Source organism: Trematomus bernacchii, unplaced genomic scaffold (assembly GCF_902827165.1).
Source record: "Trematomus bernacchii unplaced genomic scaffold, fTreBer1.1, whole genome shotgun sequence".
NCBI classification, from domain to species: Eukaryota; Metazoa; Chordata; class Actinopteri; order Perciformes; family Nototheniidae; genus Trematomus; species Trematomus bernacchii.
Genome location: NW_022987869.1, coordinates 2,380,779 through 2,402,773, shown reverse-complemented (window position 1 = coordinate 2,402,773; position 21,995 = coordinate 2,380,779). Strand labels below are relative to the sequence as shown.

Below are 21,995 nucleotides of genomic sequence, written 5' to 3'. Positions count from 1 at the left end.
CCCCCCCCTCTATCCCCCCTTCCATCAAGCCCCCCCCCCCGCTTCACTGTGAGCACAGGACAGGTCCAGAGTCAGATGGAAAAACTCCACCAAGGCAAGGCTGCTGGCCCTGATGGTATCAGCCCCAGGGTCCTGAGGACCTGTGCCCGCCAGCTGTCTCCTGTTCTCCAACACCTGTTCAACCTGAGCCTGCACTTGGAGACCATCCCGGTGCTGTGGAAGACATCATGCGTTGTTCCGGTCCCTAAAAAGACAACTCCTTCTGGGCTCAATGACTATCGCCCTGTAGCACTCACATCTCATGTGATGAAGGTGCTTGAGAGACTGGTCTTGGCCCATCTCAGACCGCAGGTGAGATCATTCCTTGACCCTCTGCAATTTGCCTACCAGCCTCACCTGGGGGTGGACGATGCCATTATTTACCTGCTGCAGCGTGCTCACTCATACCTGAATGGATCGGGTTGCACTGTGAGAATCACCTTTTTTGATTTCTCCAGTGCATTCAACACGATCCAGCCTCGGCTACTGAGTGACAAGCTGCAGGCTATGAGGGTAAACTCGTCCACCATCTCCTGGATTACCAACTACCTCACGGACAGACCACAGTACGTCCGGCTGGGCAGTGTGCTGTCTGATGTGGTGGTTGGTAGTATTGGAGCCCCACAGGGGACTGTGCTGTCTCCTTTCCTGTTCACCTTATACACCTCTGACTTTCTATACAACTCAGAGTCATGCCACCTGCAGAAGTTTTCGGATGACTCTGCAGTGGTAGGGTGTATAAGGGATGGACGGGAGGAGGAGTACAGAGCGCTGGTGGGTGATTTTGTTGAGTGGACTGGAAGAAATCATCTGCTTTTGAATGTGGCCAAGACCAGAGAGATGGTCATTGATTTCAGGAGGAAGAGGACATCTCCTCCTCTGCCCCTGTGCATTCTGGGAGAGGATGTGGCAGTTGTGGAGGTCTACAAGTACCTGGGAGTGCACTTAGACAATGGGCTGAACTGGAGGATCAACACTGACGCTGTGTACAAGAAGGGGATGAGCAGACTCTATTTTCTGAGGAAGCTGAGATCCTTCAACGTATGCAGTAAGATGCTGGAGATCTTCTATCAGTCTGTTGTGGCTAGTGCACTCTTCTTTGCTGCGGTCTGCTGGGGGGGCAGCATCAGAGCCGGTGACACCTGCAGGATCAATAAACTGATCAGGAAAGCTGGGTCAGTCATCGGCATCAAGCTGGAACCCTTTGAAGCTGTGGTGGAGAGGAGGACACTGAACAGGCTGTTGTCCATCATGGATAACCCCACCCATCCTCTCCACCTGCAGCTGGACAGTCAACGGAGCTCCTTCTCCAACAGACTGCTGCAGCTCCCCTGTCACAAGGACAGATACTGGAAAACATTCCTGCCCACTGCAATAACTCTGTACAACAAATCACCTCTGGCTGGAAGAGAACTCTCTGCTCCATAGTTTCTCTAGAAATAAAACCACCTTGTACATTTTACTCACACATAATCTGTTTCATATTTAATACTCCATAATTCCATATATTTTGAATATATATATATTTGTATATATATATAATATCTGTATGTATATTTTCTATTTTGTATTTTGACATGTATATTTTATATTTTATTTTATATTTTATTTTATTTTATTTCTATTCTTGTATATTTTGTTTTATTGTAAAATGCCTTTTATGCTGCTGTAACAAAAACAATTTCCCAATTTGGGATCAATAAAGTACGATCTATCTATCTATCTATCTATCTAAGCTGGCCATCAAGCTCAGAGACCTCGGGCTCAACAGCGCCCTCTGTGACTGGATCCTGAACTTCCTGACGGGCAGACCCCAGGCAGTGCGGGTGGGAAACATCACATCCTCCACCCTGATTCTCAACACCGGTGCCCCTCAAGGCTGCGTGCTCAGCCCTCTCCTCTACTCCCTGTTCACCCACGACTGCGTGGCCACACACAGCTCCAACACCATCGTGAAGTTTGCTGATGACACGACCGTCATCGGCCAGATCACAGACGATGACGAGACGGCGTACAGAGAGGAGGTCGAAAACCTGACATCTTGGTGCCAGGAGAACAACCTCCATCTCAACATCAGCAAAACAAAGGAGCTGATTGTGGACTACAGGAAGCAGCAGGGAGAGGGACACGCCCCCATCGCCATCAATGGGACTACGGTGGAGAGAGTCAAAAGCTTCAGGTTCCTTGGGGTCCACATCACTGAGGACCTGACATGGTCTCTTCACACCACCACCATCACCAAGAAAGCTCGACAGCGGCTCTTCTTCCTCCGCAGGTTGAGGAGGTTCAAAATGGATTCCAGGATACTCTGCAACTTCTACAGGTGCACGATAGAGAGTATCCTGACTGGCAGCATGACGGCCTGGTACGGCAGCTGCACCGACCTCGATCGTAAGGCTTTACAGAGGGTGGTGAAAACTGCACAGCACATCACCAGGACGGAGCTGCCATCCATGGAGGACCTTTACTCCCAGCGGCTCAGGAAGAAATCACTACGGATTATCAAAGACCCCCATCACCCCAGCCACAAACTGTTCTTTCTGTTGCCGTCTGGCAGACGTTACCGCAGCATCCTGGCAAGGACAAGAAGATTCGGAGACAGTTTCTTCCCGCGGGCAGTGAGACTGTTAAAAAAATTGAACTGTTGAAACAACTTCAAACATTCAACTGCTACTCAGTAGTATGTATCTAATACCTAATATATATATATCATTCCAATAACTTGTATATAGACTCATACTGCACTATTCCACATCATAACTTTATTTCATTTTTATAACTATTATTATTTTTGTATTGCTCTTGCTCTTATTGTTATTATGTTATGTTATTATGTTGCATTGTTGGAGAAGCCTGTGACATAAGATTTTCAACTGCATAATTACTCTGTAGCTATGTCAGATTGACAATAAAGAACCTTGAACCTTGAACACACACACGCCCAGTCAGAATTCAGATATGTTGTCCATTCATAACTGCTCCTCAGTCATACATACCCCTCCAGGGTGCTGTAGGGGTGGAGGCTAAGCCCAACTCTAGCCCCTCCCTCAGTTCACCGGCATGCTTCACCAGCAGACGGAGGAGACGCAGGGTTGCCATGACGATCATGTCGTCGTTGCTCTGTTTGCTGTTCTGACAGGACAGCAGGAGTTTGGGGTCTTCCTCATCTATAGGGACCTGAAACACAACACACACTCAGGATGAAGGGCTGCTCTCCATCAGCCACACAGATCTGAAGTCAGTAAGTGTACAAAGGGGATCCCTCACTTGTCCAGCGTTGAGCTTGAGGAAGGTGAAGTAGGCCTGGCAGGAGACCCGGTACAGGCCGAATATGCGGTCCACCACCCGCCTCCAGACCCGGATCAGACCGTCGGTGACGGGCTGGCCCGCCTCCCCCAGCCAGGGGCAGGAGCCTGTGAGCTGCCGCCAGATCACATCCACCATGTCGTCCTCATCATCGTCCTCCTGCTGCAGAGCCATGTCCTCATCCTGACACACATCAAAAGCATCGTATTGATGCAGGAATTAGTCCTCAAAACCAGAAAAAAAAAGTATAAAATTCCAGAGCCCTTAGGCGCTTTCACACCAAGTACTTTGCCATACTTAGTTCCCAGCACTTAGTTCTCCCATGGAACTAAAGAGCAGATCGCGTTCACACCGGAATAAGTCCCTGAGGGAAGATTTCGCAAATGAAGCCACTTCTTCTACTTTGGGTTTACTGGCAGGCCGCAAACAACTTCACGGCGTATACTGCCGCCCGAAGTCCCCGGAGTTGGGGACTGGCTTCAGTAGAAGCTGCTGGGACTCCCAGCAGCTTCTACTGAAGCCTTCAGAGTAAATCGCCAGAACGCCGACACCTCCTCATCTCCACCGCTCCCATGTTTTTTTTTGTGTTGCCATAAGTTAGTCTCTCTCCGTTGGTGCGCTGAGCTAATGCTAATGCTAATAATGCTAATGGCAGCAAATACAATGGCGGCTTCACAAAACTTTTCAGAGTTTTACGGGGCGTGGTTTGCAATTCGCCCAGCCAATCAGAAATTGGAACTTTTTTCTCCCCAGGAAAGTGCCTGCTCTCTAGCAGGGACTGAAAAAGGGGGGGAAAGTTCTCATGAACCAAGTTCTCTTTTTGGTGTGAACGCAAAATCCAAGGAACTATCGGAACTAAAAGGGAAAAGTACGGGGAAAAGTACTCCGGTGTGAAAGCGCCTCTTGTCTCAAAGTTAAACGTTTTAAGAACGTGTTTTTGGTTAGAAGCCTGAAAAGGAGATTCTAATGTTTTTTCTAAGACATAAAATACGTCAGTAAATACCCCACTGAAGTCAGACTCTACCTGAATGCCGGTAGGTCGACACATGGCCTGTCCGAGGATGCTGAAGATGATCTCCTTGTCTTCTTCACTGGTGGTTGCCGGCAGCAGCTCCTCTATCTCCTTCTTCTCTCCAGGAAGAAGAGGCAATCCCTCCCCTTGGCTGAGGAGAAAACAAATCATGTGATGAAATATTCCTGCAGTATGCCGTTTCATGTGTTCATGTCTTTTGATTGACTGTGGTACATTCAATTGCATTATCTCATACAGGTGAAGCTGGGTGCACTAACCTGGCGTTATCCACCACCTTCCGGCCCCAGCGGTAGGCCCAGCTGGCCAGTGCGGCCCAGGACTTTGCCATCTCTGGAGCCAGGCTGGTGGAGAGCTGGTAGAGCTGCCCCAGCACGAAGTCTGGCTCCCCGACGCCCACACTCACTGCAGGGACAACACCAACTTTCAAATGGAGCTAGAACACTGCTGTATTGTACTTCATAGTTTGCAGACACTTTTTACTTTAACTTTATCTGTTTATATTAAAATCTTTAGTCTAATGTATTTTCTATTTGACCTTTATTTGGGATTTATTCCTGTGCTCTGTGTTACCTGAGGTCTCAGTGATGATGTGGGGGATCCCCTGATCCTCCAGGGGGAGCTCCAGCAGAGCGCCGATGTTCCGGCTCAGAGGAGACATGCTGCCCACAGCGCTGGAGGAGTTCACTGCTCCTGACCGCTTCACCACCTGCACCACAACATCAGGCATCTCATTAACAATACAACCAGCCAGAGCACACTGGGTGTGAAGAACTATATTACAAAAACAAAAGTCATTTTAATGTTTGAAATATCACAGCTCGGCAAAATGTAAAGTAGATCAGTATGAAGAGAGAGCATGCCTGTTTCAGCTGAGGCGTCATGTCCTTCCAGTCGGCCAGCAGCCATTTGCAGAGTGTCAGCAGGGAGCGGCAGGCGGCGCCTTCATTCTTCCCCACGTGACAGTAAGACAGAGCAGCCCTGCTCAGCATCTCCATGGCTGCCATGGACTGGCCTGTGGACAGAGACACTGCTTAGAGACAGCTAAGGACATCAACACCAGACTTCAGAGACCCTAACCAGAGATAACGTGTACTACAGAGGGGGTCATCAACTGGATTTGTTAACCCAGGGTTTTCTCCCTCAGGCTCAGTGCGTGTTTTTATAAAAGCGGGCATTTGGTGCATTCTTTTTTTTTACAAAATTCCCACCCCTTTCCACCTTATAAGAATATTTAAAACATATAAGGGCATGAGGCAACCTGTTGCTGCAAATAAGCTCTCTGCCTCCTGTTTATTTCTACCTTGACAACCGCAAATGCAGGTATTACACTTCTAAACTAAATAATATATAGTACTAAACTCATTGTATTTAGGTCTGACCGTGTACTATAATGAAAAATACATAAAATATCACTTTATTGGTATTGGCCAAATCATCAATAAAATGTATTGATTGTCTATTATGTGTGATAAATACCAATAGACTAATACGTTTTGTAATCAGCAATAAGACCAGGAGAATATAACGTATTTCAGCAAATCAGGAGGAAGCATGAAAACATGCTGACATCATGGTTTGAAGGAATTTTAACGCTTTCCAAATACAAAATCAAAGCTGCCGCTCTGTTATGTGTGCAGTTTGAATGTCTCCAGTTGTTTACCTGCATTCCTCAGGACTTTAGCTTTCTCGATCTGCAGCTCTGCGCCCCACCTCTCCCCCACAGTGCCCTCCAGGGAGAGATGTCTGAAGGCCTGGCTCAGCCCCTCCTGCTGCCCCCCTTCTTCCTGTGTCCTGTCCCCACACTGGCTGAGCAGGCGGGACGCCAGGGCAATGTTGCCTTTCTTACGGGCAAATTTGACAGCAGTGAGACGAAGCTCTATGAGGTGGCTGTCGGTGGAGGGAGAGTGACCTGGACAAGGATGGACATGCAGACCTTTGGATTAACATTATTATACTATCTACATGTTCCTTCAGCCATACCAGAGCTGTGTGAGACAGAGCGAAACCCAACATTTCCTGTTGCTGCTTCACATTAAAAGCTTCCCATTAGTGAACCAGAAGGGAGCTTTTATTGTGAAGTTATAGGACAAGCTTACCACAGACTCAACGGAACTACTTTTTTGTAGTGAACTTCTTCAATAAAGAAAGGAAGACCCAACAAATGTAAAGGTTTGGCGGTACAAGATTGGTTTCATATTTGCAGAAAGGAAGAAGAAAAAGCCACACTGAGGTGTTCCGTTTGCTTTTGATTCTGAGGATGGCAAACTCAAAATGGAAAGCTCCTTTCAACTTTTTATTCAGAATCGCCATTTGATAATGGTTAATGCATCTATTGTATGAATTGGTAATTACCTTTAAGTTTCTGGAGCAGTTGCCTTTGGAACATGGTGTATCTGAGGGCCTGAAGGAAAGGCTGGACATCCTGCTGCTTACAGGAGCTCAGAGCCTCGCTGCCCAGAGGAATCATACACTCCTGCACACACACACACACACAGGGTTTCATTAGCCCCAACATGTTTAACAATGAGCGTCTATCGCAGTGGTTCTCAAACTTTCTGGAGAAAAAGAAAAGTCGGGCCCCTCCAACACAAATAGTCACGTAAAGTTAACATTTATCAAAATACATCAATATGAACGTGAGCATTCCTTTCAAAAGAATTAAAGAAAACACTTTGCTAGAGCAGTGATAATAAAACAATGCTCAATAAGTCTGTGTGCTCCAAAAAATAAATACATAATACAATTGTGCAATCCCTTTGCTCGAACAATACGTTATAATACTTTGCCACTTTGCAATCTGTGCAAAAAAATGCCGAGTTAAAATCATCGTTTACATTGTTTGATCAGCTCCAAATGAGATGTCTTAGTGACGCACATCTGCATATACAATGCTATACATATATTTGCCAGCATCTCTGTCATTCAACAGTGTTATCATTATATGTTCAGACATGCACAGGGGACAAAGGATTTTTCTTGTTACCCTCTTCATTTTTTTGCATTTTCTAGTGACCAAACCCTTTAAGATAACAAAGCTAGCCATTCAGATATTTCTAATATGAATGCATTCTATGATTATTAAATAAAGCCAAATGTGTGTACATACTTCCTGTCCGGTGAGCGTGTTTTCCAGGGCAGCGGTGCAGTGCAGCTGCAGGGTGGGCAGGGTGGGCAGGGCGTCAGACAGGGTGAGGGTGGAGAGGCGGAGAGGACCCAGGCAGATCCGGCCCGTCTGCTTCAGGCAGCGCACCAACGTACTGCAACATCACATCACATGTTTACTAACAGTGGAGCTGAACTAAAAGTAGAAGAAAAGCTCATATAAATCTCTATTAGGTAAGTCTAACAAGGGAGAGAGCTATCTTCTTGGTTTCAGTGGTCGAATGCACTTATTGTAAGTCGCTTTGGATAAAAGCCTCAGCTAAATGCAATGTAATGAATGCTAGGAATTGGATTGGGGACCCTATCCCCTCAAACCTCCTTCAGACTATCGCTCCTGATATTCTACCGTTTCTCACCCATTTCATCAACACTTCTCTAACTTCTGGTCACTTTCCAAACAGTCTCAAGGAGGCAAGAGTAAACCCTCTCCTAAAGAAACCCACTCTCAACCCGTCTGATGTTATAAACTACAGGCCTGTCTCTCTCCTCCCATTCCTGTCTAAATCACGCTGTCTTTAAACAACTCTCCTGTTATCTCCATCAGAACAACCTTCTGGATCCGCACCAGTCTGGTCTCAGGAAAAAAACGAAAAACGAATAACGAAATTGAAACCCGAATAGTACTCCAACGAACGAATATTCGGATATTCGGGTACAGCCCTACTGCTCACCACCTCAAGCTCAACCTTGACAAGACTGAACTGCTTTTCCTTCCGGGAAAAGATTGTCCCACCCTTGACCTAACAATCAACATCGGCCCCTCTGTTGTTTCCCCGACTCAGACTGCAAGGAATCTGGGTGTGACCCTAGATAACAACCTGTCCTTCACTGCAAACATCGCTGCTACAACCCGCTGCTGCAGATACACGCTTTACAACATCAGGAGGATACGTCCCCTCCTGACCCAGAAAGCGACGCAGGTTCTGGTCCAGGCTCTCGTCATCTCACGCCTAGACTACTGCAACTCCCTCCTGGCTGGTCCCTCCTGGCCGGTCTACCTGCATGTGCCATCCGACCTCTGCAGCTCATCCAGAATGCAGCGGCTCGTCTGGTCTTCAACCTTCCTAAATGTTCCCACACCACGCCACTCCTCCGCTCCCTTCACTGGCTTCCGGTAACTGCTAGAATCCACTTCAAGACACTGGTACTTACGTACCATGCTGTGAATGGATCTGGCCCTTCCTACATCCAGGACATGGTTAAACCATACACCCCAGCACGTGCACTCCGCTCTGCATCAGCCAAACGGCTCGCTGCACCCGCACTGCGAGGGGGACCCAAGTTCCTATCTGCAAAAACACGTCGGTTTGCTATCCTGGCTCCAAAATGGTGGAATGAGCTCCCCATTGAAATCAGGACAGCAGAAAGCTTACACATCTTCCGGCGCAGACTGAAAACACATCTCTTTCAACTCCACTTCGAGCGATAGAATTACTAACAAAGCACTTACATACTAACACAGGACTGGCTTATCTAAAGCTAGTTGAGTAGCACTTGTTTTGGCTCTATGAAACCTGATGTACTTATATGATTCTGTTTTCTTCTAGTTTGTATCTTCTTGGTCGAATGCACTTATTGTAAGTCGCTTTGGATAAAAGCCTCAGCTAATGCAATGTAATTTAAAAAAGGAGGGACTAAAATAACCTAGTACCAATTAGTATAGAAACTGGTGGCGTCAAAGATACTGGCATTGGATCATTCCATTTTAGGCATTGGTTGCAGAATGATTGCACTGTGTTTACAACCAAGTGCAACACTATGGTTTCCTTTCAGTGAGGCCTTTCAGAACAACTAGAAAAACCTCCATAAATACAAACCATGGCAGGGTCGTACATCACACAAACTACATCTGTTGAGTCAAAGCTATACCGATGAGGGATTCTGCTTTCCCCTATAGGCTACTCACTCTGGGTTGGCTGCGGTCCTCTGCTCCTGCTGCAGGGCTTTGCTCATGGCGCTCACAGAGCTGCGGAGGAGCTGCACCTCGATGGCTCTCTGTAGCTCCGTAGGATCAGGACTGATGGAGGGCAGCAGCCGCTTCAGATCTGACCAGCAAAGTCACACAAGAACATTTAGAAGAACAAACTCATCCAAATCTGTCCTCAGGGTGATGCTGACAGGGTTGCTTTCGCTGCTGCAGCCCCTAAACTGTGGACCGATCATTCCCCTCACATTAGACAGGCCTCTACATTTTCTTTTTTTTTTTTTTTATAAAATCGCTTCTTAAAACTCACCTTTCCTCCTTTCTGTCGACACCTTTTAGAATGTTGCATTTAAAATGGTATAATGTTGTATTCTTGTTTATTCTAAAAAAATATATATTTCTCTGAACTGCACTTTGGTCTAGAGGTTTTAAAGTGCTTTATCAATAAAGCAGTATTGTAGCAAGAGGACATACTTTATGAATCAATGAGGGTAATCAATGTTGCCTGTTATTTGACATTCATTCACACAGGCCTGAAATTCACACATGCATTTGTACAAATAGGACCTTTACACATTATTTAAAAAGGTGTAAACCCACCAAACCCCTTACTCCCCCAGAGGAGTAAGGGGTTTGGTGACTTGCTCAAGTACACCTCAGCATCTCTCCGGTCATATTCTCCAGTTAAAATAATCTGCCATGAACACAATTGTTCAATAGAAAAAAAGCTCAATAATAAACGCATACTATTCAACCATTTTTCCCATCCGTCCGGTATATTGAAATCTTACCGGTCACATTAAACAGCACTAATTATTTGTAACCGAAATGCTGACACAACTAATATGCAATCTAACTTGTTATGTCAGGCTTGGACCTTCTCAATATAACTATATAATAACTGTATGTTATTGAATTACAGTTTCCAGATTCAGAGAGGCCCATCGTCTCCTCCGCAATTATTAGGGGTGAGAGGAAGTACAAAGAGGCTGATTAGATTATAATCATCATTATAGAGGTTCGTGTGTTAGTTCATGTAAGGAAGATTGCATGTGCGTCCATGTGCAAACGTGTATATATATGCTTTGTTAATTGGGAAATTCATATCCTGATAAGATATGAATTACTCCTAAAGACGTCATGAGATAATGAGCTTTCGACATCTGGAACATATCCACTAATCTATGTTCGTGTGTTAGCTGTATGTTCAAGTGTATGTTCGTGTGTGTTTTACATGTATAAAGCACACACGATCTTTTTAGTCTGTGGAGCATTACTATCACTGCTTGAGAGCAAAGGTAATGTTTCCTCATTATTTCATTCTTTCCTGTTGCGAGTGCTAAATTGCCACAACAAACTCTTTAAAGCTACTATAAATACCTTTAAACACGATTACATTTCATCTTTTAGTATAAAAAGCTACAGTATTTACAGTTCAAAGAGTGTGTGTGTGTGTGCCGTCTCTCACCCAGCTTGTCCTTGCTGCTGCTCAGCGCGCTGCAGTCCTCCCCCGGCAGCAGCTCCAGCTGAGCCCCACACTCCGCCAGGTCCCCCTCCTCAAAGCGGCTCAGCGCCTGGATGTAGTTGAAGTCCGTCCTCAGGTTGATGCCGACGGGGTTGGTGGAGTTCTGTTTGAGGCCGTTGACGGCGGCCTGCCACTCCTTCACAGAGGACCAATCACAGAGCGCCACGTAACACTGACACGCCTTGTTGGCCAGGAAGTTGATCACCTCAGGAGAGCACTCGCTGGACTTCAGCAGCACCGTCTTCCTGTTGTCCCCTTTTAGAGGAACCCGACCAAAAAAAACGATTAAAAGCAGCAGTCCAATGACGACGTTAGTCTTAACAGTAGTATCTAACAAATCATACACTACAGCAAATTATAAAAAGGTTATCATTTAGAACATTATTTTGCCATCTCACCCCATACAATTAAACAAGCTAAAATACAGAGACATTATTGTTAGTGGTGGTGAAGCTAAGGACCTGGCAACTCTACGTTCACTGACTTTATTGATCTTACAACTAGCTGATATGATGGGGATGTTAGTGACTGCTTCATCACATCTCTGCTACACAGAGTAAGTTATAGGGTGGTGCAGGAATGAGTCTTATACCTGGGGATTAGTTAGCTTTTAGCACTTTCAGGCTCCCTCATTTCCAAATGAACTTTTTTTGCTGTTCTTTTGGTTATAAGTCTGAAATAAGGTCTATGGTTAAAACAAGATGAAGAGATTATAACATTTTGTTTTAAGACATAAAATACGTCAGTAAACACTTGGTTGCAAACGAGTGTCTAAATGAGAAGCGTCATCACGCCTAACTTTAGGCGCCTTTAGCTTAAACGGTGGTGACGTAAAGTTATGTCAGCGTGATGTTGTTCCTTTATAACGTTAGCTTTTAGCGTTAGCTAACCCCCGGGCCGTCTACAAAAACACGATGTCACTGCACCGCTCTATTAATGTCCCCTATACTATTAGCAAATTCATTCATCTTTGTAACTTATTTAATTTCGGGTCATTAACTACAATGTAGACATAGTGAGTGCGGTGCAGAAGTAAGAAAAGAGTAGTTGGCCTGCATATACTGTGGATATCTCTGGTTACCGTTGCTGGTGTGTTTGGGGCTGCTGGTGTTGCTGGAGATTTTGAGCAGACTGCATTCTGGGCTTTTGATGCTGCAGTCCATCCCTGTGGCGGCAGACAGCTGATCCTGATACTCCAGAGCTGCCTTCTCAAACCTGAACACACAAACACACACTTTTAAATAGAGGAACCAAATAGCCAAACCAATCACATGGATATGCTTAGCCCTGAGGATGTGTGTGTGAGGTGGGGCTGCTCACCGTCCCTCCGCCTGCAGGGCCACGGAGGGCAGCCAGCCCAGGCTTCGGCCCGTGGTGCTGAGGCTCCAGGCGGCCAGGCCCTGGATGGCCTCCGGGCAGCGCAGCTCACACAGAGCCTCCACCAGCAGCGTCAGAGGAACCTCCATCTCTGGACCCTGAGAGGCAGAACATGCTGTTAGTCTACCAGTTTATACCATCAGATAACCACACACCTGTGTCATCTAAATCACTAGTGCTAGGCATGTGTGCTGGATGTCTTTAACCAGTTGAGCCCCGAGCCTGTTTTTCAGGTCTCAGGCTCGAAAATGACATTCCCAGAACAAATGACCATATCTTCACTTCTAAAAGGGTTAAATTAATAATCTTTTTTCTCAAAGCAAAGATAAACCTGTGAGTTGGATGTAGAGAAGTCAGAATCAATATAGATTTTTTTAATTTTAAAGTAAATTCAGATTGAACATAGTAAAAAAATGTAAATTATTGTGTCCATCCAAAAAAAGAAAAAACATGACTTATAGTGAAAACCACCCTTGAATGATGGGATAGTAGACTAAAAGCTTTAGGAATACCCTGTATCAAGATTAATGCAAAACAAGTGACATTTGACCTTTTTAGAGAGATTTAGAAAAGAAAACCCACTTCTGGGGTCATTTGGGTGCATTTTCCATATCTCTGGCCCCCCTCGGTCGATTTTGATGATTGACATCTCTTTTTAACCGTTAGAGCCAATAGAATCGAGGGGGAGTTCCTAAAATCCATCTAAACATGACCCATTGGTGAATGAGTGCTGCGCAGCCAGAATGCCCCGGAACCGGAAGCTGCGATACACTCTGGTGGCTATCATTAGCAGCTAATATGAAATCTCCGTTTTTGACATAAAAATGTTATGATGGATTATCAGTAATCATTTCAAAGTGACAGACACTTTGGATTAACCTATGGATTAACCTTCAGCAGCGTTTTTATCGTTTTAATGCCATTGAACACGACTTTTGATCAGAACAACAGCAAAGGTGAGACGATCTCCCGTGAATGTTCCGTAATGCTACGTGTTGTGATGTCTGTGTTTGCTTCCCCTGTCACGAGTTCTGATCGCTCAGTGATGATACCAATACCTATAGAATCTGTGGAATCTCAGCTTTAATGTGATATATTGTATGTGCAGTTACGATAAGTAATAAGGGTATTTTGACCTTGAATTCTGTGCTAAGTGCATTAGCCTTTTTTCGCTCAGGGCTCATTTAGACGCTTCTTGTGAGACTTGTGTTTTGTTTCGGTAAAAATGGTTCGTATCGTCAGTTAGCTGAGTTTCTTCCCGTTAAATGGGTATGACACATTAATAGGTTTTCAAATATTAAGAAGCCCTGAGACACAGTTTCGTTAAAAAACACCCCGCAGGCCCCGGATTAGGGGCCTCTCGGGCTTAACAGGTTAAGGTATCGATCGAAAAAACTAGTTCTAGTGTGTCTCAATTTAGCTTTTTAATGAAATTGATTGGAATAGATTTGTTTTTGTTTATTTTGCCATCCAACTTTACTCTCCCGCCCCTTAGCCTATCACTTACAATGTGATGGAGTGCTAGCCAATAGCTTGAGTGTCACAAAGTGATGTCACTATGTTACACATAGTTCCCAGGTTCCTTAATCAAGACACATATTCAAATCTTGAGAAAACCCTAACAACCTGATTTCCTAGAGACCCCACCCCCTTATAATCAGTATCACTTTACTATGTAAACTATACACCCTGAAGTTCCACAGCAGGAAGGTGCACACAGAAGCCTCAGAGACTAACTGTGCTTCCTGTGTGCAGGCTACGACCTGCAACAAAACATCTGCAGCCTCTGAAGGTAGAGCATGAGTCAGTGTGTTTGTACCGACCTGCGTGTTGCTGTTTTTAATCTCTGTCAGCAGGTCGAAGCCGTGGCGAATGGTGACTGCCGGCTGGCCCGACAGAAGCCCGACTCTCATCAGCGCCAGGCGGATCCTCGTCAGCCAGTCCTGGCACGTCTGCCGGTTGGTGTAGAAGAACGTCCTGATACCCTGGGACACATGAGAAGGGAATATTCCTTAAAGCTAATAAAGCCTTCTTTATTAATGACTGATATTTCAATTGTGTTCTAAGGTCTCAGCACTCCTGAGTTTTAGTGCTGAAGAGGCTGTGGAGTGTGGAGCTTCAGGTTGCACACCTTCGGGGGGGCAGTGAGAGCATTGGCGCAGCCCTCGTAGGCGTTGTACATGAGCTTCTCCAGGTTCTCCACATACTGCAGCAGCAGAGCCAGGCGCAGCTGATTGGAGTGGTGACCATCTCCGTCCCCCCCAGTCCCGGCCCAGGCTCCCACATCCTGCTCCGGGTTCAGACTGTGGGCCGCCAGGCTCCGGATCATTCCTGAAACACAGAGGGGGGAGAATGAAGGGAGCTTTGAGACACTGTGAACCACAACATCTCCAAGTCATGTCCAACAGGGGGACTGGCATAATGACTTACAGTATTACCAAAGCATTGTACAATTATTGACAATTACAACATGCCTCTATACATACAGAAAATATCAATTTTGAATATTCAACTTGTTTTTCTGTTCAAGGAAAACAATGTACATTTTGAACATGAACAAACACATTTTGTAAAGTAAATCCAGACGTAAGATAAACCACCACACATCCTAAGCTTTTCCTCTGGGTTACAATTGTGTCTGGGACCCAATTTAGAGTCTGCATTTTCCCTTCTCAAATATGTATCCTTTACTGTTCGTCTTGTCCCTACATCCCGCGCATCACTTCTACTGTCTTTTATTAACAAGGTCATTAATGCGCTACCTACTGTCACCAACTGTCAAGGAAGAGTATTTCATGAATAAGCCAGACACTACTTTGCAGGTTCAGATACTCAACAATGGCAAATTAATTGCAGCAACTAAATCATGTTTTTTGGACCAATTATGTGAAATTGGATAATTTCCCTACGATCTCTCAAACACAGCAGAGTGATTTAAAAATCAGTGTTTTGCCCCCTGCCTCTCTTTTAAAAAAACGCAACTTTATTATATTTTTAATAGGTGGCTTTTGCATATTGACCACATCACACACATTCTGAGGTGTCCCCTTATACCCACAATGGCATATGCACATTAGCCTCATTAGTTTGTAACAACCTGCTATAGCATTCCAAGATAAAAAAGGCTTGAAACCCAAATGAATTGTATGTGCCTGTGACACACAGAGGATCTGGACTTCCTACCTTCGATGGTCTGGAAGGTGTCCTGAGCGCGGCCCAGCGGGGTTCTGAGTTTGGACAGCACGGTGAACTGAGCAGCCTCCCACACGGCCCACTGCCACATCACCGCCTCGGTCTTCAGCAGCACCCGCGGCACCACCCCCGGCCTGCAGCTGTCTGCAGCCGCTCGGCCGTCCCTCTTCTCCAGCCGCTGGCAGCTGTAGTACAGGCGCTCCAGCCAGGGGTCCTTCCTGTCAGACAGGAATGAGAAGCTCAGCGTTAAAGACATTCTGCTATAGTACGCACATTCATCTGCAGAGGGACTCGCTGGGATCCATGACTGAGCCATCCAGAAACTGGATATACTTGAATTGATCCAAAACAGTGGAAGAACAAACCATTCTGCACTTATTCATTTCATCTTACTTGCCAGTGCCAAAGACACATTTATATGATATGTAAATGTAATGGACAATTACGCAGTGGTTGTGGGGAATCTTTTTAATAATGGTGTATTATTAAAATATCAACTTGACCTCCTGAAGAAGAAAAATACTCCACTGTTCTCTCTTCTAATGGATGAACACCACCGTTATGTTTGCTAGAAGGTTGACTGACTTTCTTTCAAAATGTCTGAGACTGTAAGAGAACAGTAACAGAGGTTGAAACTTGTTTCAAATGCCTCCGTCGCCGTGACGTACCCCCCGCGGTGCAGGACTCCGTACAGGATGAAGCTGATGAGGTCGCTGAAGTCCTGGGGGTGGAAGGTGGTGCTGGGAGCTCGGCTCATGTTGTGACGGATGGCCAGAGAGATTTCCCTCATCTCAGGGTGGCTGTGGTTACTGTGGGGAAACACAATCATTAAGTCATACACCAGACACATTCATTGACACCTGTCTTGTGTTAAACCATTTGGACATCAAAAATCGGAGCAATTAAGAGATTCAAAACCAGAAAAGGACTTTCCTTAGGACATGACTCCTTCAGTCTAAACTTGTATTGTATTATCATTTTAGTCCCTGTACATGACTTGGAGTATTTTTGGTTTATTTACTTTCTAAACCAATTTATCACATTTCTTTTTTGTTATTACGCCTTAAGGTTTGAGGTCCTTGACCAAAAACAATTGAATAACTCACAGGAGGACTATTATTTATAAGCATTGCTTTCTGCCCTCCTACTTCAACTAACTTATATAGTGCATATATTCATGTTGAGTTAGTTGAACAAAAAAAAAAGTGTTTAATTCAATAGACCTGCTGGTACTAGTGTTCATTTCGTTGACTAAAACTATGACGAAATATGTTCGTCAACGAACGAGAAGGCACCGACGGCAGTAAACAATAACTGTAATAAAATCATCATGCAATATCGTTGACGAAAATGTAGTTTACTAAATAAAAACTATGCCAAAATCTCTCTTTACTTTCGTTGACGAAAAATGAGGAGACGAAATATTATTAAAGATAACGTTACATCTCCGAAAGTCAGTTTTTCTCCCAGCAGTTCCATTTCCGGTGCTGCGGCTGGGCAGCAGCTGTGTGTCTGTGCTGCGCGCAGCGGTACATTTGAATTACACCGGGCAGCGGCACAATATGAACTGTCAGGAAGACTCGGGTCTAACTCATGGTCTAACTAACCTTATTTAACAGAAAATAAAATGGCAACAACAGGGCTTGGGAGCAGTGGTCGCACTCGCGTTAACCGAATACCCCCCCGTCAGCGCGAGTGAGTGATAAATTGTGCACTCGACGGGTAATAATGGATTATGACGGAAATATTACGATCCTGTCCGTCAAAATGACTGACAACGAAAAAGTCTAACGCCACCACTGCTTGGGAGAAAGAAACGATGTGATATTTGGGCCCATTTTCGCTACAATGAGGCTGAGAAAAAAAGCGAATGCATTGTTTTATCAGAAGGGAAGCAATGTGGCCTTAACACAGCTGGTAAAAACACCACAAACCTGACCACTCTCTGCAAAGCTGCATTCTTAATCATTCAACCTGTGTTTTTCATCAAATAAGGACAAGATATCATCTTATTGTGAAATAAGTTTGACTAAAATGACAAATTATTGGTTTTGGCTAGACTAATTTGACTGAAATGTTCTATATAATCTGATGACTAAAAAAGCCTCAACAGTTTTCATTGACAAAAAGTAGACTAAAATAATTAGTTTTCTTTGACTAAAATAAGACTAAAATGCTCAGACTTTTAGTCGACTAAAACTTGACTAAATAAAAACAGGATGAAGGTGACTAAGTATGACTAAAACGGAAATGTAACACAGGACTAAGACTAAAAAAGGCTAATTAACACTAGCTGGTACACAGTCATGGTGTTTCCAGTTGTAATATCATTTAGTCAAACAGATTTGGCATGTGGAGAGCTGAATCTTACCTTAAAGCCACATCGAGGGGGATTGTCCTGAGCAGCTTGCCGTAGGCCTGCCTCACCCTCACTGCTGAGTGCACCAACTGCACTCTGCACACATCCACACACCTGATAGGAGAACAGAGCAGAGGGAATCATTACCAAATGTAAATCCCTTCCTGAGAGCAGTTTGTGCTGGAGTTTAGTTTGATGTTGACCTCTGCAGCAGCTCCGTGGACAGAGAGGAGGAGAGGACCTGCAGACTGTGGCAGGTCTGGAGGCAGATACTCTGGTCTTCATTGAGACCTGTGCACAGAAAAGGAGGAGGAACAACATCAGCCGCTTGACCTGTGGGAAAGGCAAGATGAAAATATAGATTTGCTGGACGTATGGGGCTCACCGTTAGCCAGCAGGCCTCTGCAGAACTTGTTGAAGGAGGGCAGGGAGAAGAGGGGGATGTAGTTGTCAGACTTCTTCATCAGCACAGAGATCTCCTGAGCCCAGGTCAGCAGCAGCCTCCTGACAGAGCAACAGAGCCGTTAGAGCTGTGGATCCACTTAGCAGCTATCTCCCATTATTGTCTCAAATGAATACATCTCAAAACTCTTTAGATACTGCACATATTACATTATTTACATTAGTACTTTGCACTGATAGTGTACGTTGTTTTTTGATATATCCAGATTTCATGTAAATAATGTTCTATATCTTAACGTATAATAGTTTTCTAATTGTTTTGTATTGTTTCTTGTTTGGCTGTTTGACTTTTTATTTCCTTGAACTGTGTCTTTGCACCATGTACACCAAGGCAAATCCTTCGTTTGTGTTCACCTGCTTGGCAATAAGCCTGTTTCTGTTCTGTTAATACATACAGACATGAGATGGATCCATCCTTTATGACTATGCAGGGTTTCTTTTATTTCTTTTTTTTAAATCTCTCTTCTCATTTATTTATTTGTTGCGTCTGCTGTAGTTATTGTTTTGATTTCGTCAATTGTTTCTGTTCTTGGTTTGTAAAATGACTTGTATGTATACGCTGGGCATTCTAGAAATGTCATTATTGGTGCAGCCGGACAAAATAGTACGTAAATATGGCAATTGTGTACGTTTGTTCTTGAGATGTTCAAATAAAGAAAGAAGTCGGAGAAAACCCCTTCCAAATTTGTTTAAAAAATAAGAATATATCCATAGAAAGCAATCGCAATGATTTGTATTTAATTATTAGGTTTGTTTAATGAAATGATTACTTATTTATTAAGGTAATATATATACAAAAATGGAAGCTTTCCCCGAGTATGGTTATTTGATCCTGAATGGTGCCACCCTGCTGTGTGTGCTGACATTATGGTGGGAAGCCCAGCAGTGACTCCTAGTGGAACAACACTTAGTGCCCGTTAGCTCACCACTCACTGTGGACTACTAATGGGATGGCTTTCCATGTGGCACATTCTGAGGTTGTGCATGGGTATCACTATCTAAGTAGTCGTTTTTATTTAACTGTTAATGTCCTGACAGTTCATCGTTGAGTTTTAGTCGTGGTGTAAGTTGGTGTGATGAAGAACCTGGCCTCGGGGGGGAGGTGCTCCTTGGCTAGCAGACCTCCCAGAAGATTTAGCAGCGTGCTGAAATGTTTCTTTGTGGCCGTGGTGACGGTGCTGATGACGGCGCCATCAAACAGGGAGGGGGAGGACGACAGGCTGGACGAGATGAAGTGATCGTGTCTGAACAAACAGAAGAGACAGGCAGTGAGGAGCAGTGACATCAGAGCAGCTCCTACAGGTTACTGTTCATCTGTGCATTCATCTCTACTGGGTATGTTCCATTTAAACCTGACACATCACACCAGATCAAGAGTCTCCTTTCTTAGGAGCTCCTCAGGGAATACAGATTTAACATGCAGGAAGAACATACTTTTGAAGCCAGGGATACAGGTGTGTGTGTGTGTATGTATGTGTTTCCAAAAAAAATTGTGCCGGCTAAGATTTCAATTTACTGGACAAATGTGAAATATTCAGTCAAATATTATCTGTATTTATAATTGAGGTTGAACAAATATTTGTATCCATACAACAGCAATTCCCTGATGTTAAATGATCCTCCATCGTTCTTTTGGGGTAAACGTGTGTTCCGTCTCTATTTTTGACCCTGGGCACCACCGTTGGGTTTGAGCATGCAAAAGGCAGCATCAGTACGGCACTTAATGTGAATTGAGTTGTGTAGCGTTGTCCCGGTGCGCTCAGACGGCTCTGTGTGCGCTGTCATCACAGCCAGCTGGTGGCTTGTGGCGTCATGGGGCTGATGCTGACTCATCTATTTAGACTATTTTTAGAACACTTTAAATTCGTGGTTAATGGCTAATTATTTTTACTGGACAATATGACCGGAGAGATATTTACCCAAATGGTCAAAGTCCGGTAAAAACTGAAGTGTGTGTGTGTGTGTGAGAGTGTGAGTGTGAGTGTGAGTGTGAGTGTGTGTGAGTGTGTGTTACCTGGTGCAGTGGGAGTACAGGGTGTAGAGCGCAGCATACTGGATGGCAGGGTAGAAGACAGCCAACTCAGCGTGGACCAGCGTCATATCGTGACTGAGCAGGGTGAAGACCGTAGGAGACAACGCCCACATCTTCAGAGACAGAAGACACTCCAACAATAAACACACGGCCATGTAACAGTTCATCAGGACAACAACACCACAATGCGTTTAGTGATACAGCATTTCACTTTCACCTGGTTATAACTGGATTCAATGGCCTTTTTTTAGATGTATCAGTAAAGCATATGAACTACACTGCAGTCCATAGTCTGTGTTTACAGTAACAGGCAGAGTGACAGTATGATCAGGTCCAACAAGGCTTAAGTGAGCTGCGTAACGGGCACAGGTTGTCATTATTGATTGGTCGCCATACTCAAGAGTCTTAGGGCGGACGCTAAAATAGCCAGACTACAGAACTGAAAGAGGGGGTTGATAGTGTTGTGCAATGTGGAGGGACAGGAAATCTTCATAGAAACATTTTAAATCCATAATGAAACCGAAACCAAACATAGGGACCCTTACAAGTGTGTTTTTTTGGGGCGTAAGGAGCGCCGAGGTTGTAAGAGGTGTTTAGCTGCCCACTGAGAGGACAAATACCGTCACTTTATGGTTAAAACTGCCATCCTTTTTCGCGAAAATGTCAGAAATGGACTCGGCATCCTCAATAACCCCCAAAACCACTCAAACTGTCTAACATATGCAAGTTAGCATCCAGTAGTTTCTATGTGCTGGGGACACTACTATTCATTTCTAACATAAAGCTTTGGGAGCCTAAACATTTCCAGGTTCACTCAGGAGGTAACTAGACTATGTAGCAGGAAGGGGCTGCATCCTTTTCTTGAGGCAACCAAGCCAGTTCATATGTTCGGTAAGCAGCTGTCTCAGCCTTTAGCCTCAGTGATACAACAAGTGATCATGCCGTTACTAGCTGTGTGAGTGTTGTTTAGTGAGCATCAGTAAAAAGAGACTGACCCCGATGAGAGAGTTCTTGGTGTTTCCGATGGTGGTCAGGGTGTTGAGGTTGAAGATCACGATAAACTGTGCCTTCTCCGGGGGTAGGGTGAGGGAAGCAAAAGTGGGGTGCTGGATGCTGGGGCAAATGCTGCTGGGGGCCGGGGCACTCTCACTGGGCTCCAGGGTCCCCGTCAGGCTGGACAGGGCACAGGCCATCTCCCCCAGAACCAGCTTATAAGCTGCTTCCAGCGTGGGAATGTTCTTCAGACTCAGCAGCGCCTTGTACACAGCCAGAACTGCTGACATCACCTGGGGAATAACCACATGCAGGTTTATCAAATGTGTGAGGACATTATAGTGTTTTATTTCAGTTTCTTTGGTTTCAAATGATTACAACCAAACCTCAACCATGAAACAATAGCCCTCGCCCTTACAGTAATCCACTTTAAAGTCATTATGCTTCTCTGGGTCTGGGTCTATTTATTCTGCTTTGGGCCCCTAAATTCTAATAATGGCTAAACAATATACAAAAAAAAACATTACATTGAATTATTTAATTTTTCTATAGTCAAATGTAAAAATACAGTTATTCCCAATCTAAAAAGGG

At 44.7% G+C, this 21,995-nt stretch overlaps 1 protein-coding gene across 1 annotated transcript in view; it reads right to left on the bottom strand.

Annotated features, from left to right (window-relative positions):
* smg1 (SMG1 nonsense mediated mRNA decay associated PI3K related kinase) overlaps positions 1-21,995 on the bottom strand; it is a 60,142-nt gene that overhangs the window by 23,604 nt on the left and 14,543 nt on the right. The window contains 23 exon segments of the mRNA XM_034113789.1: positions 3,036-3,216; positions 3,307-3,528; positions 4,370-4,508; positions 4,636-4,780; positions 4,949-5,084; positions 5,239-5,390; positions 6,039-6,287; positions 6,731-6,851; positions 7,485-7,635; positions 9,447-9,585; positions 10,933-11,244; positions 12,071-12,204; positions 12,310-12,464; positions 14,190-14,351; positions 14,498-14,697; positions 15,550-15,776; positions 16,227-16,367; positions 17,930-18,031; positions 18,121-18,208; positions 18,303-18,421; positions 19,465-19,623; positions 20,394-20,524; positions 21,407-21,697. Coding sequence (XP_033969680.1) covers positions 3,036-3,216; positions 3,307-3,528; positions 4,370-4,508; positions 4,636-4,780; positions 4,949-5,084; positions 5,239-5,390; positions 6,039-6,287; positions 6,731-6,851; positions 7,485-7,635; positions 9,447-9,585; positions 10,933-11,244; positions 12,071-12,204; positions 12,310-12,464; positions 14,190-14,351; positions 14,498-14,697; positions 15,550-15,776; positions 16,227-16,367; positions 17,930-18,031; positions 18,121-18,208; positions 18,303-18,421; positions 19,465-19,623; positions 20,394-20,524; positions 21,407-21,697 — 3,856 coding nt within the window.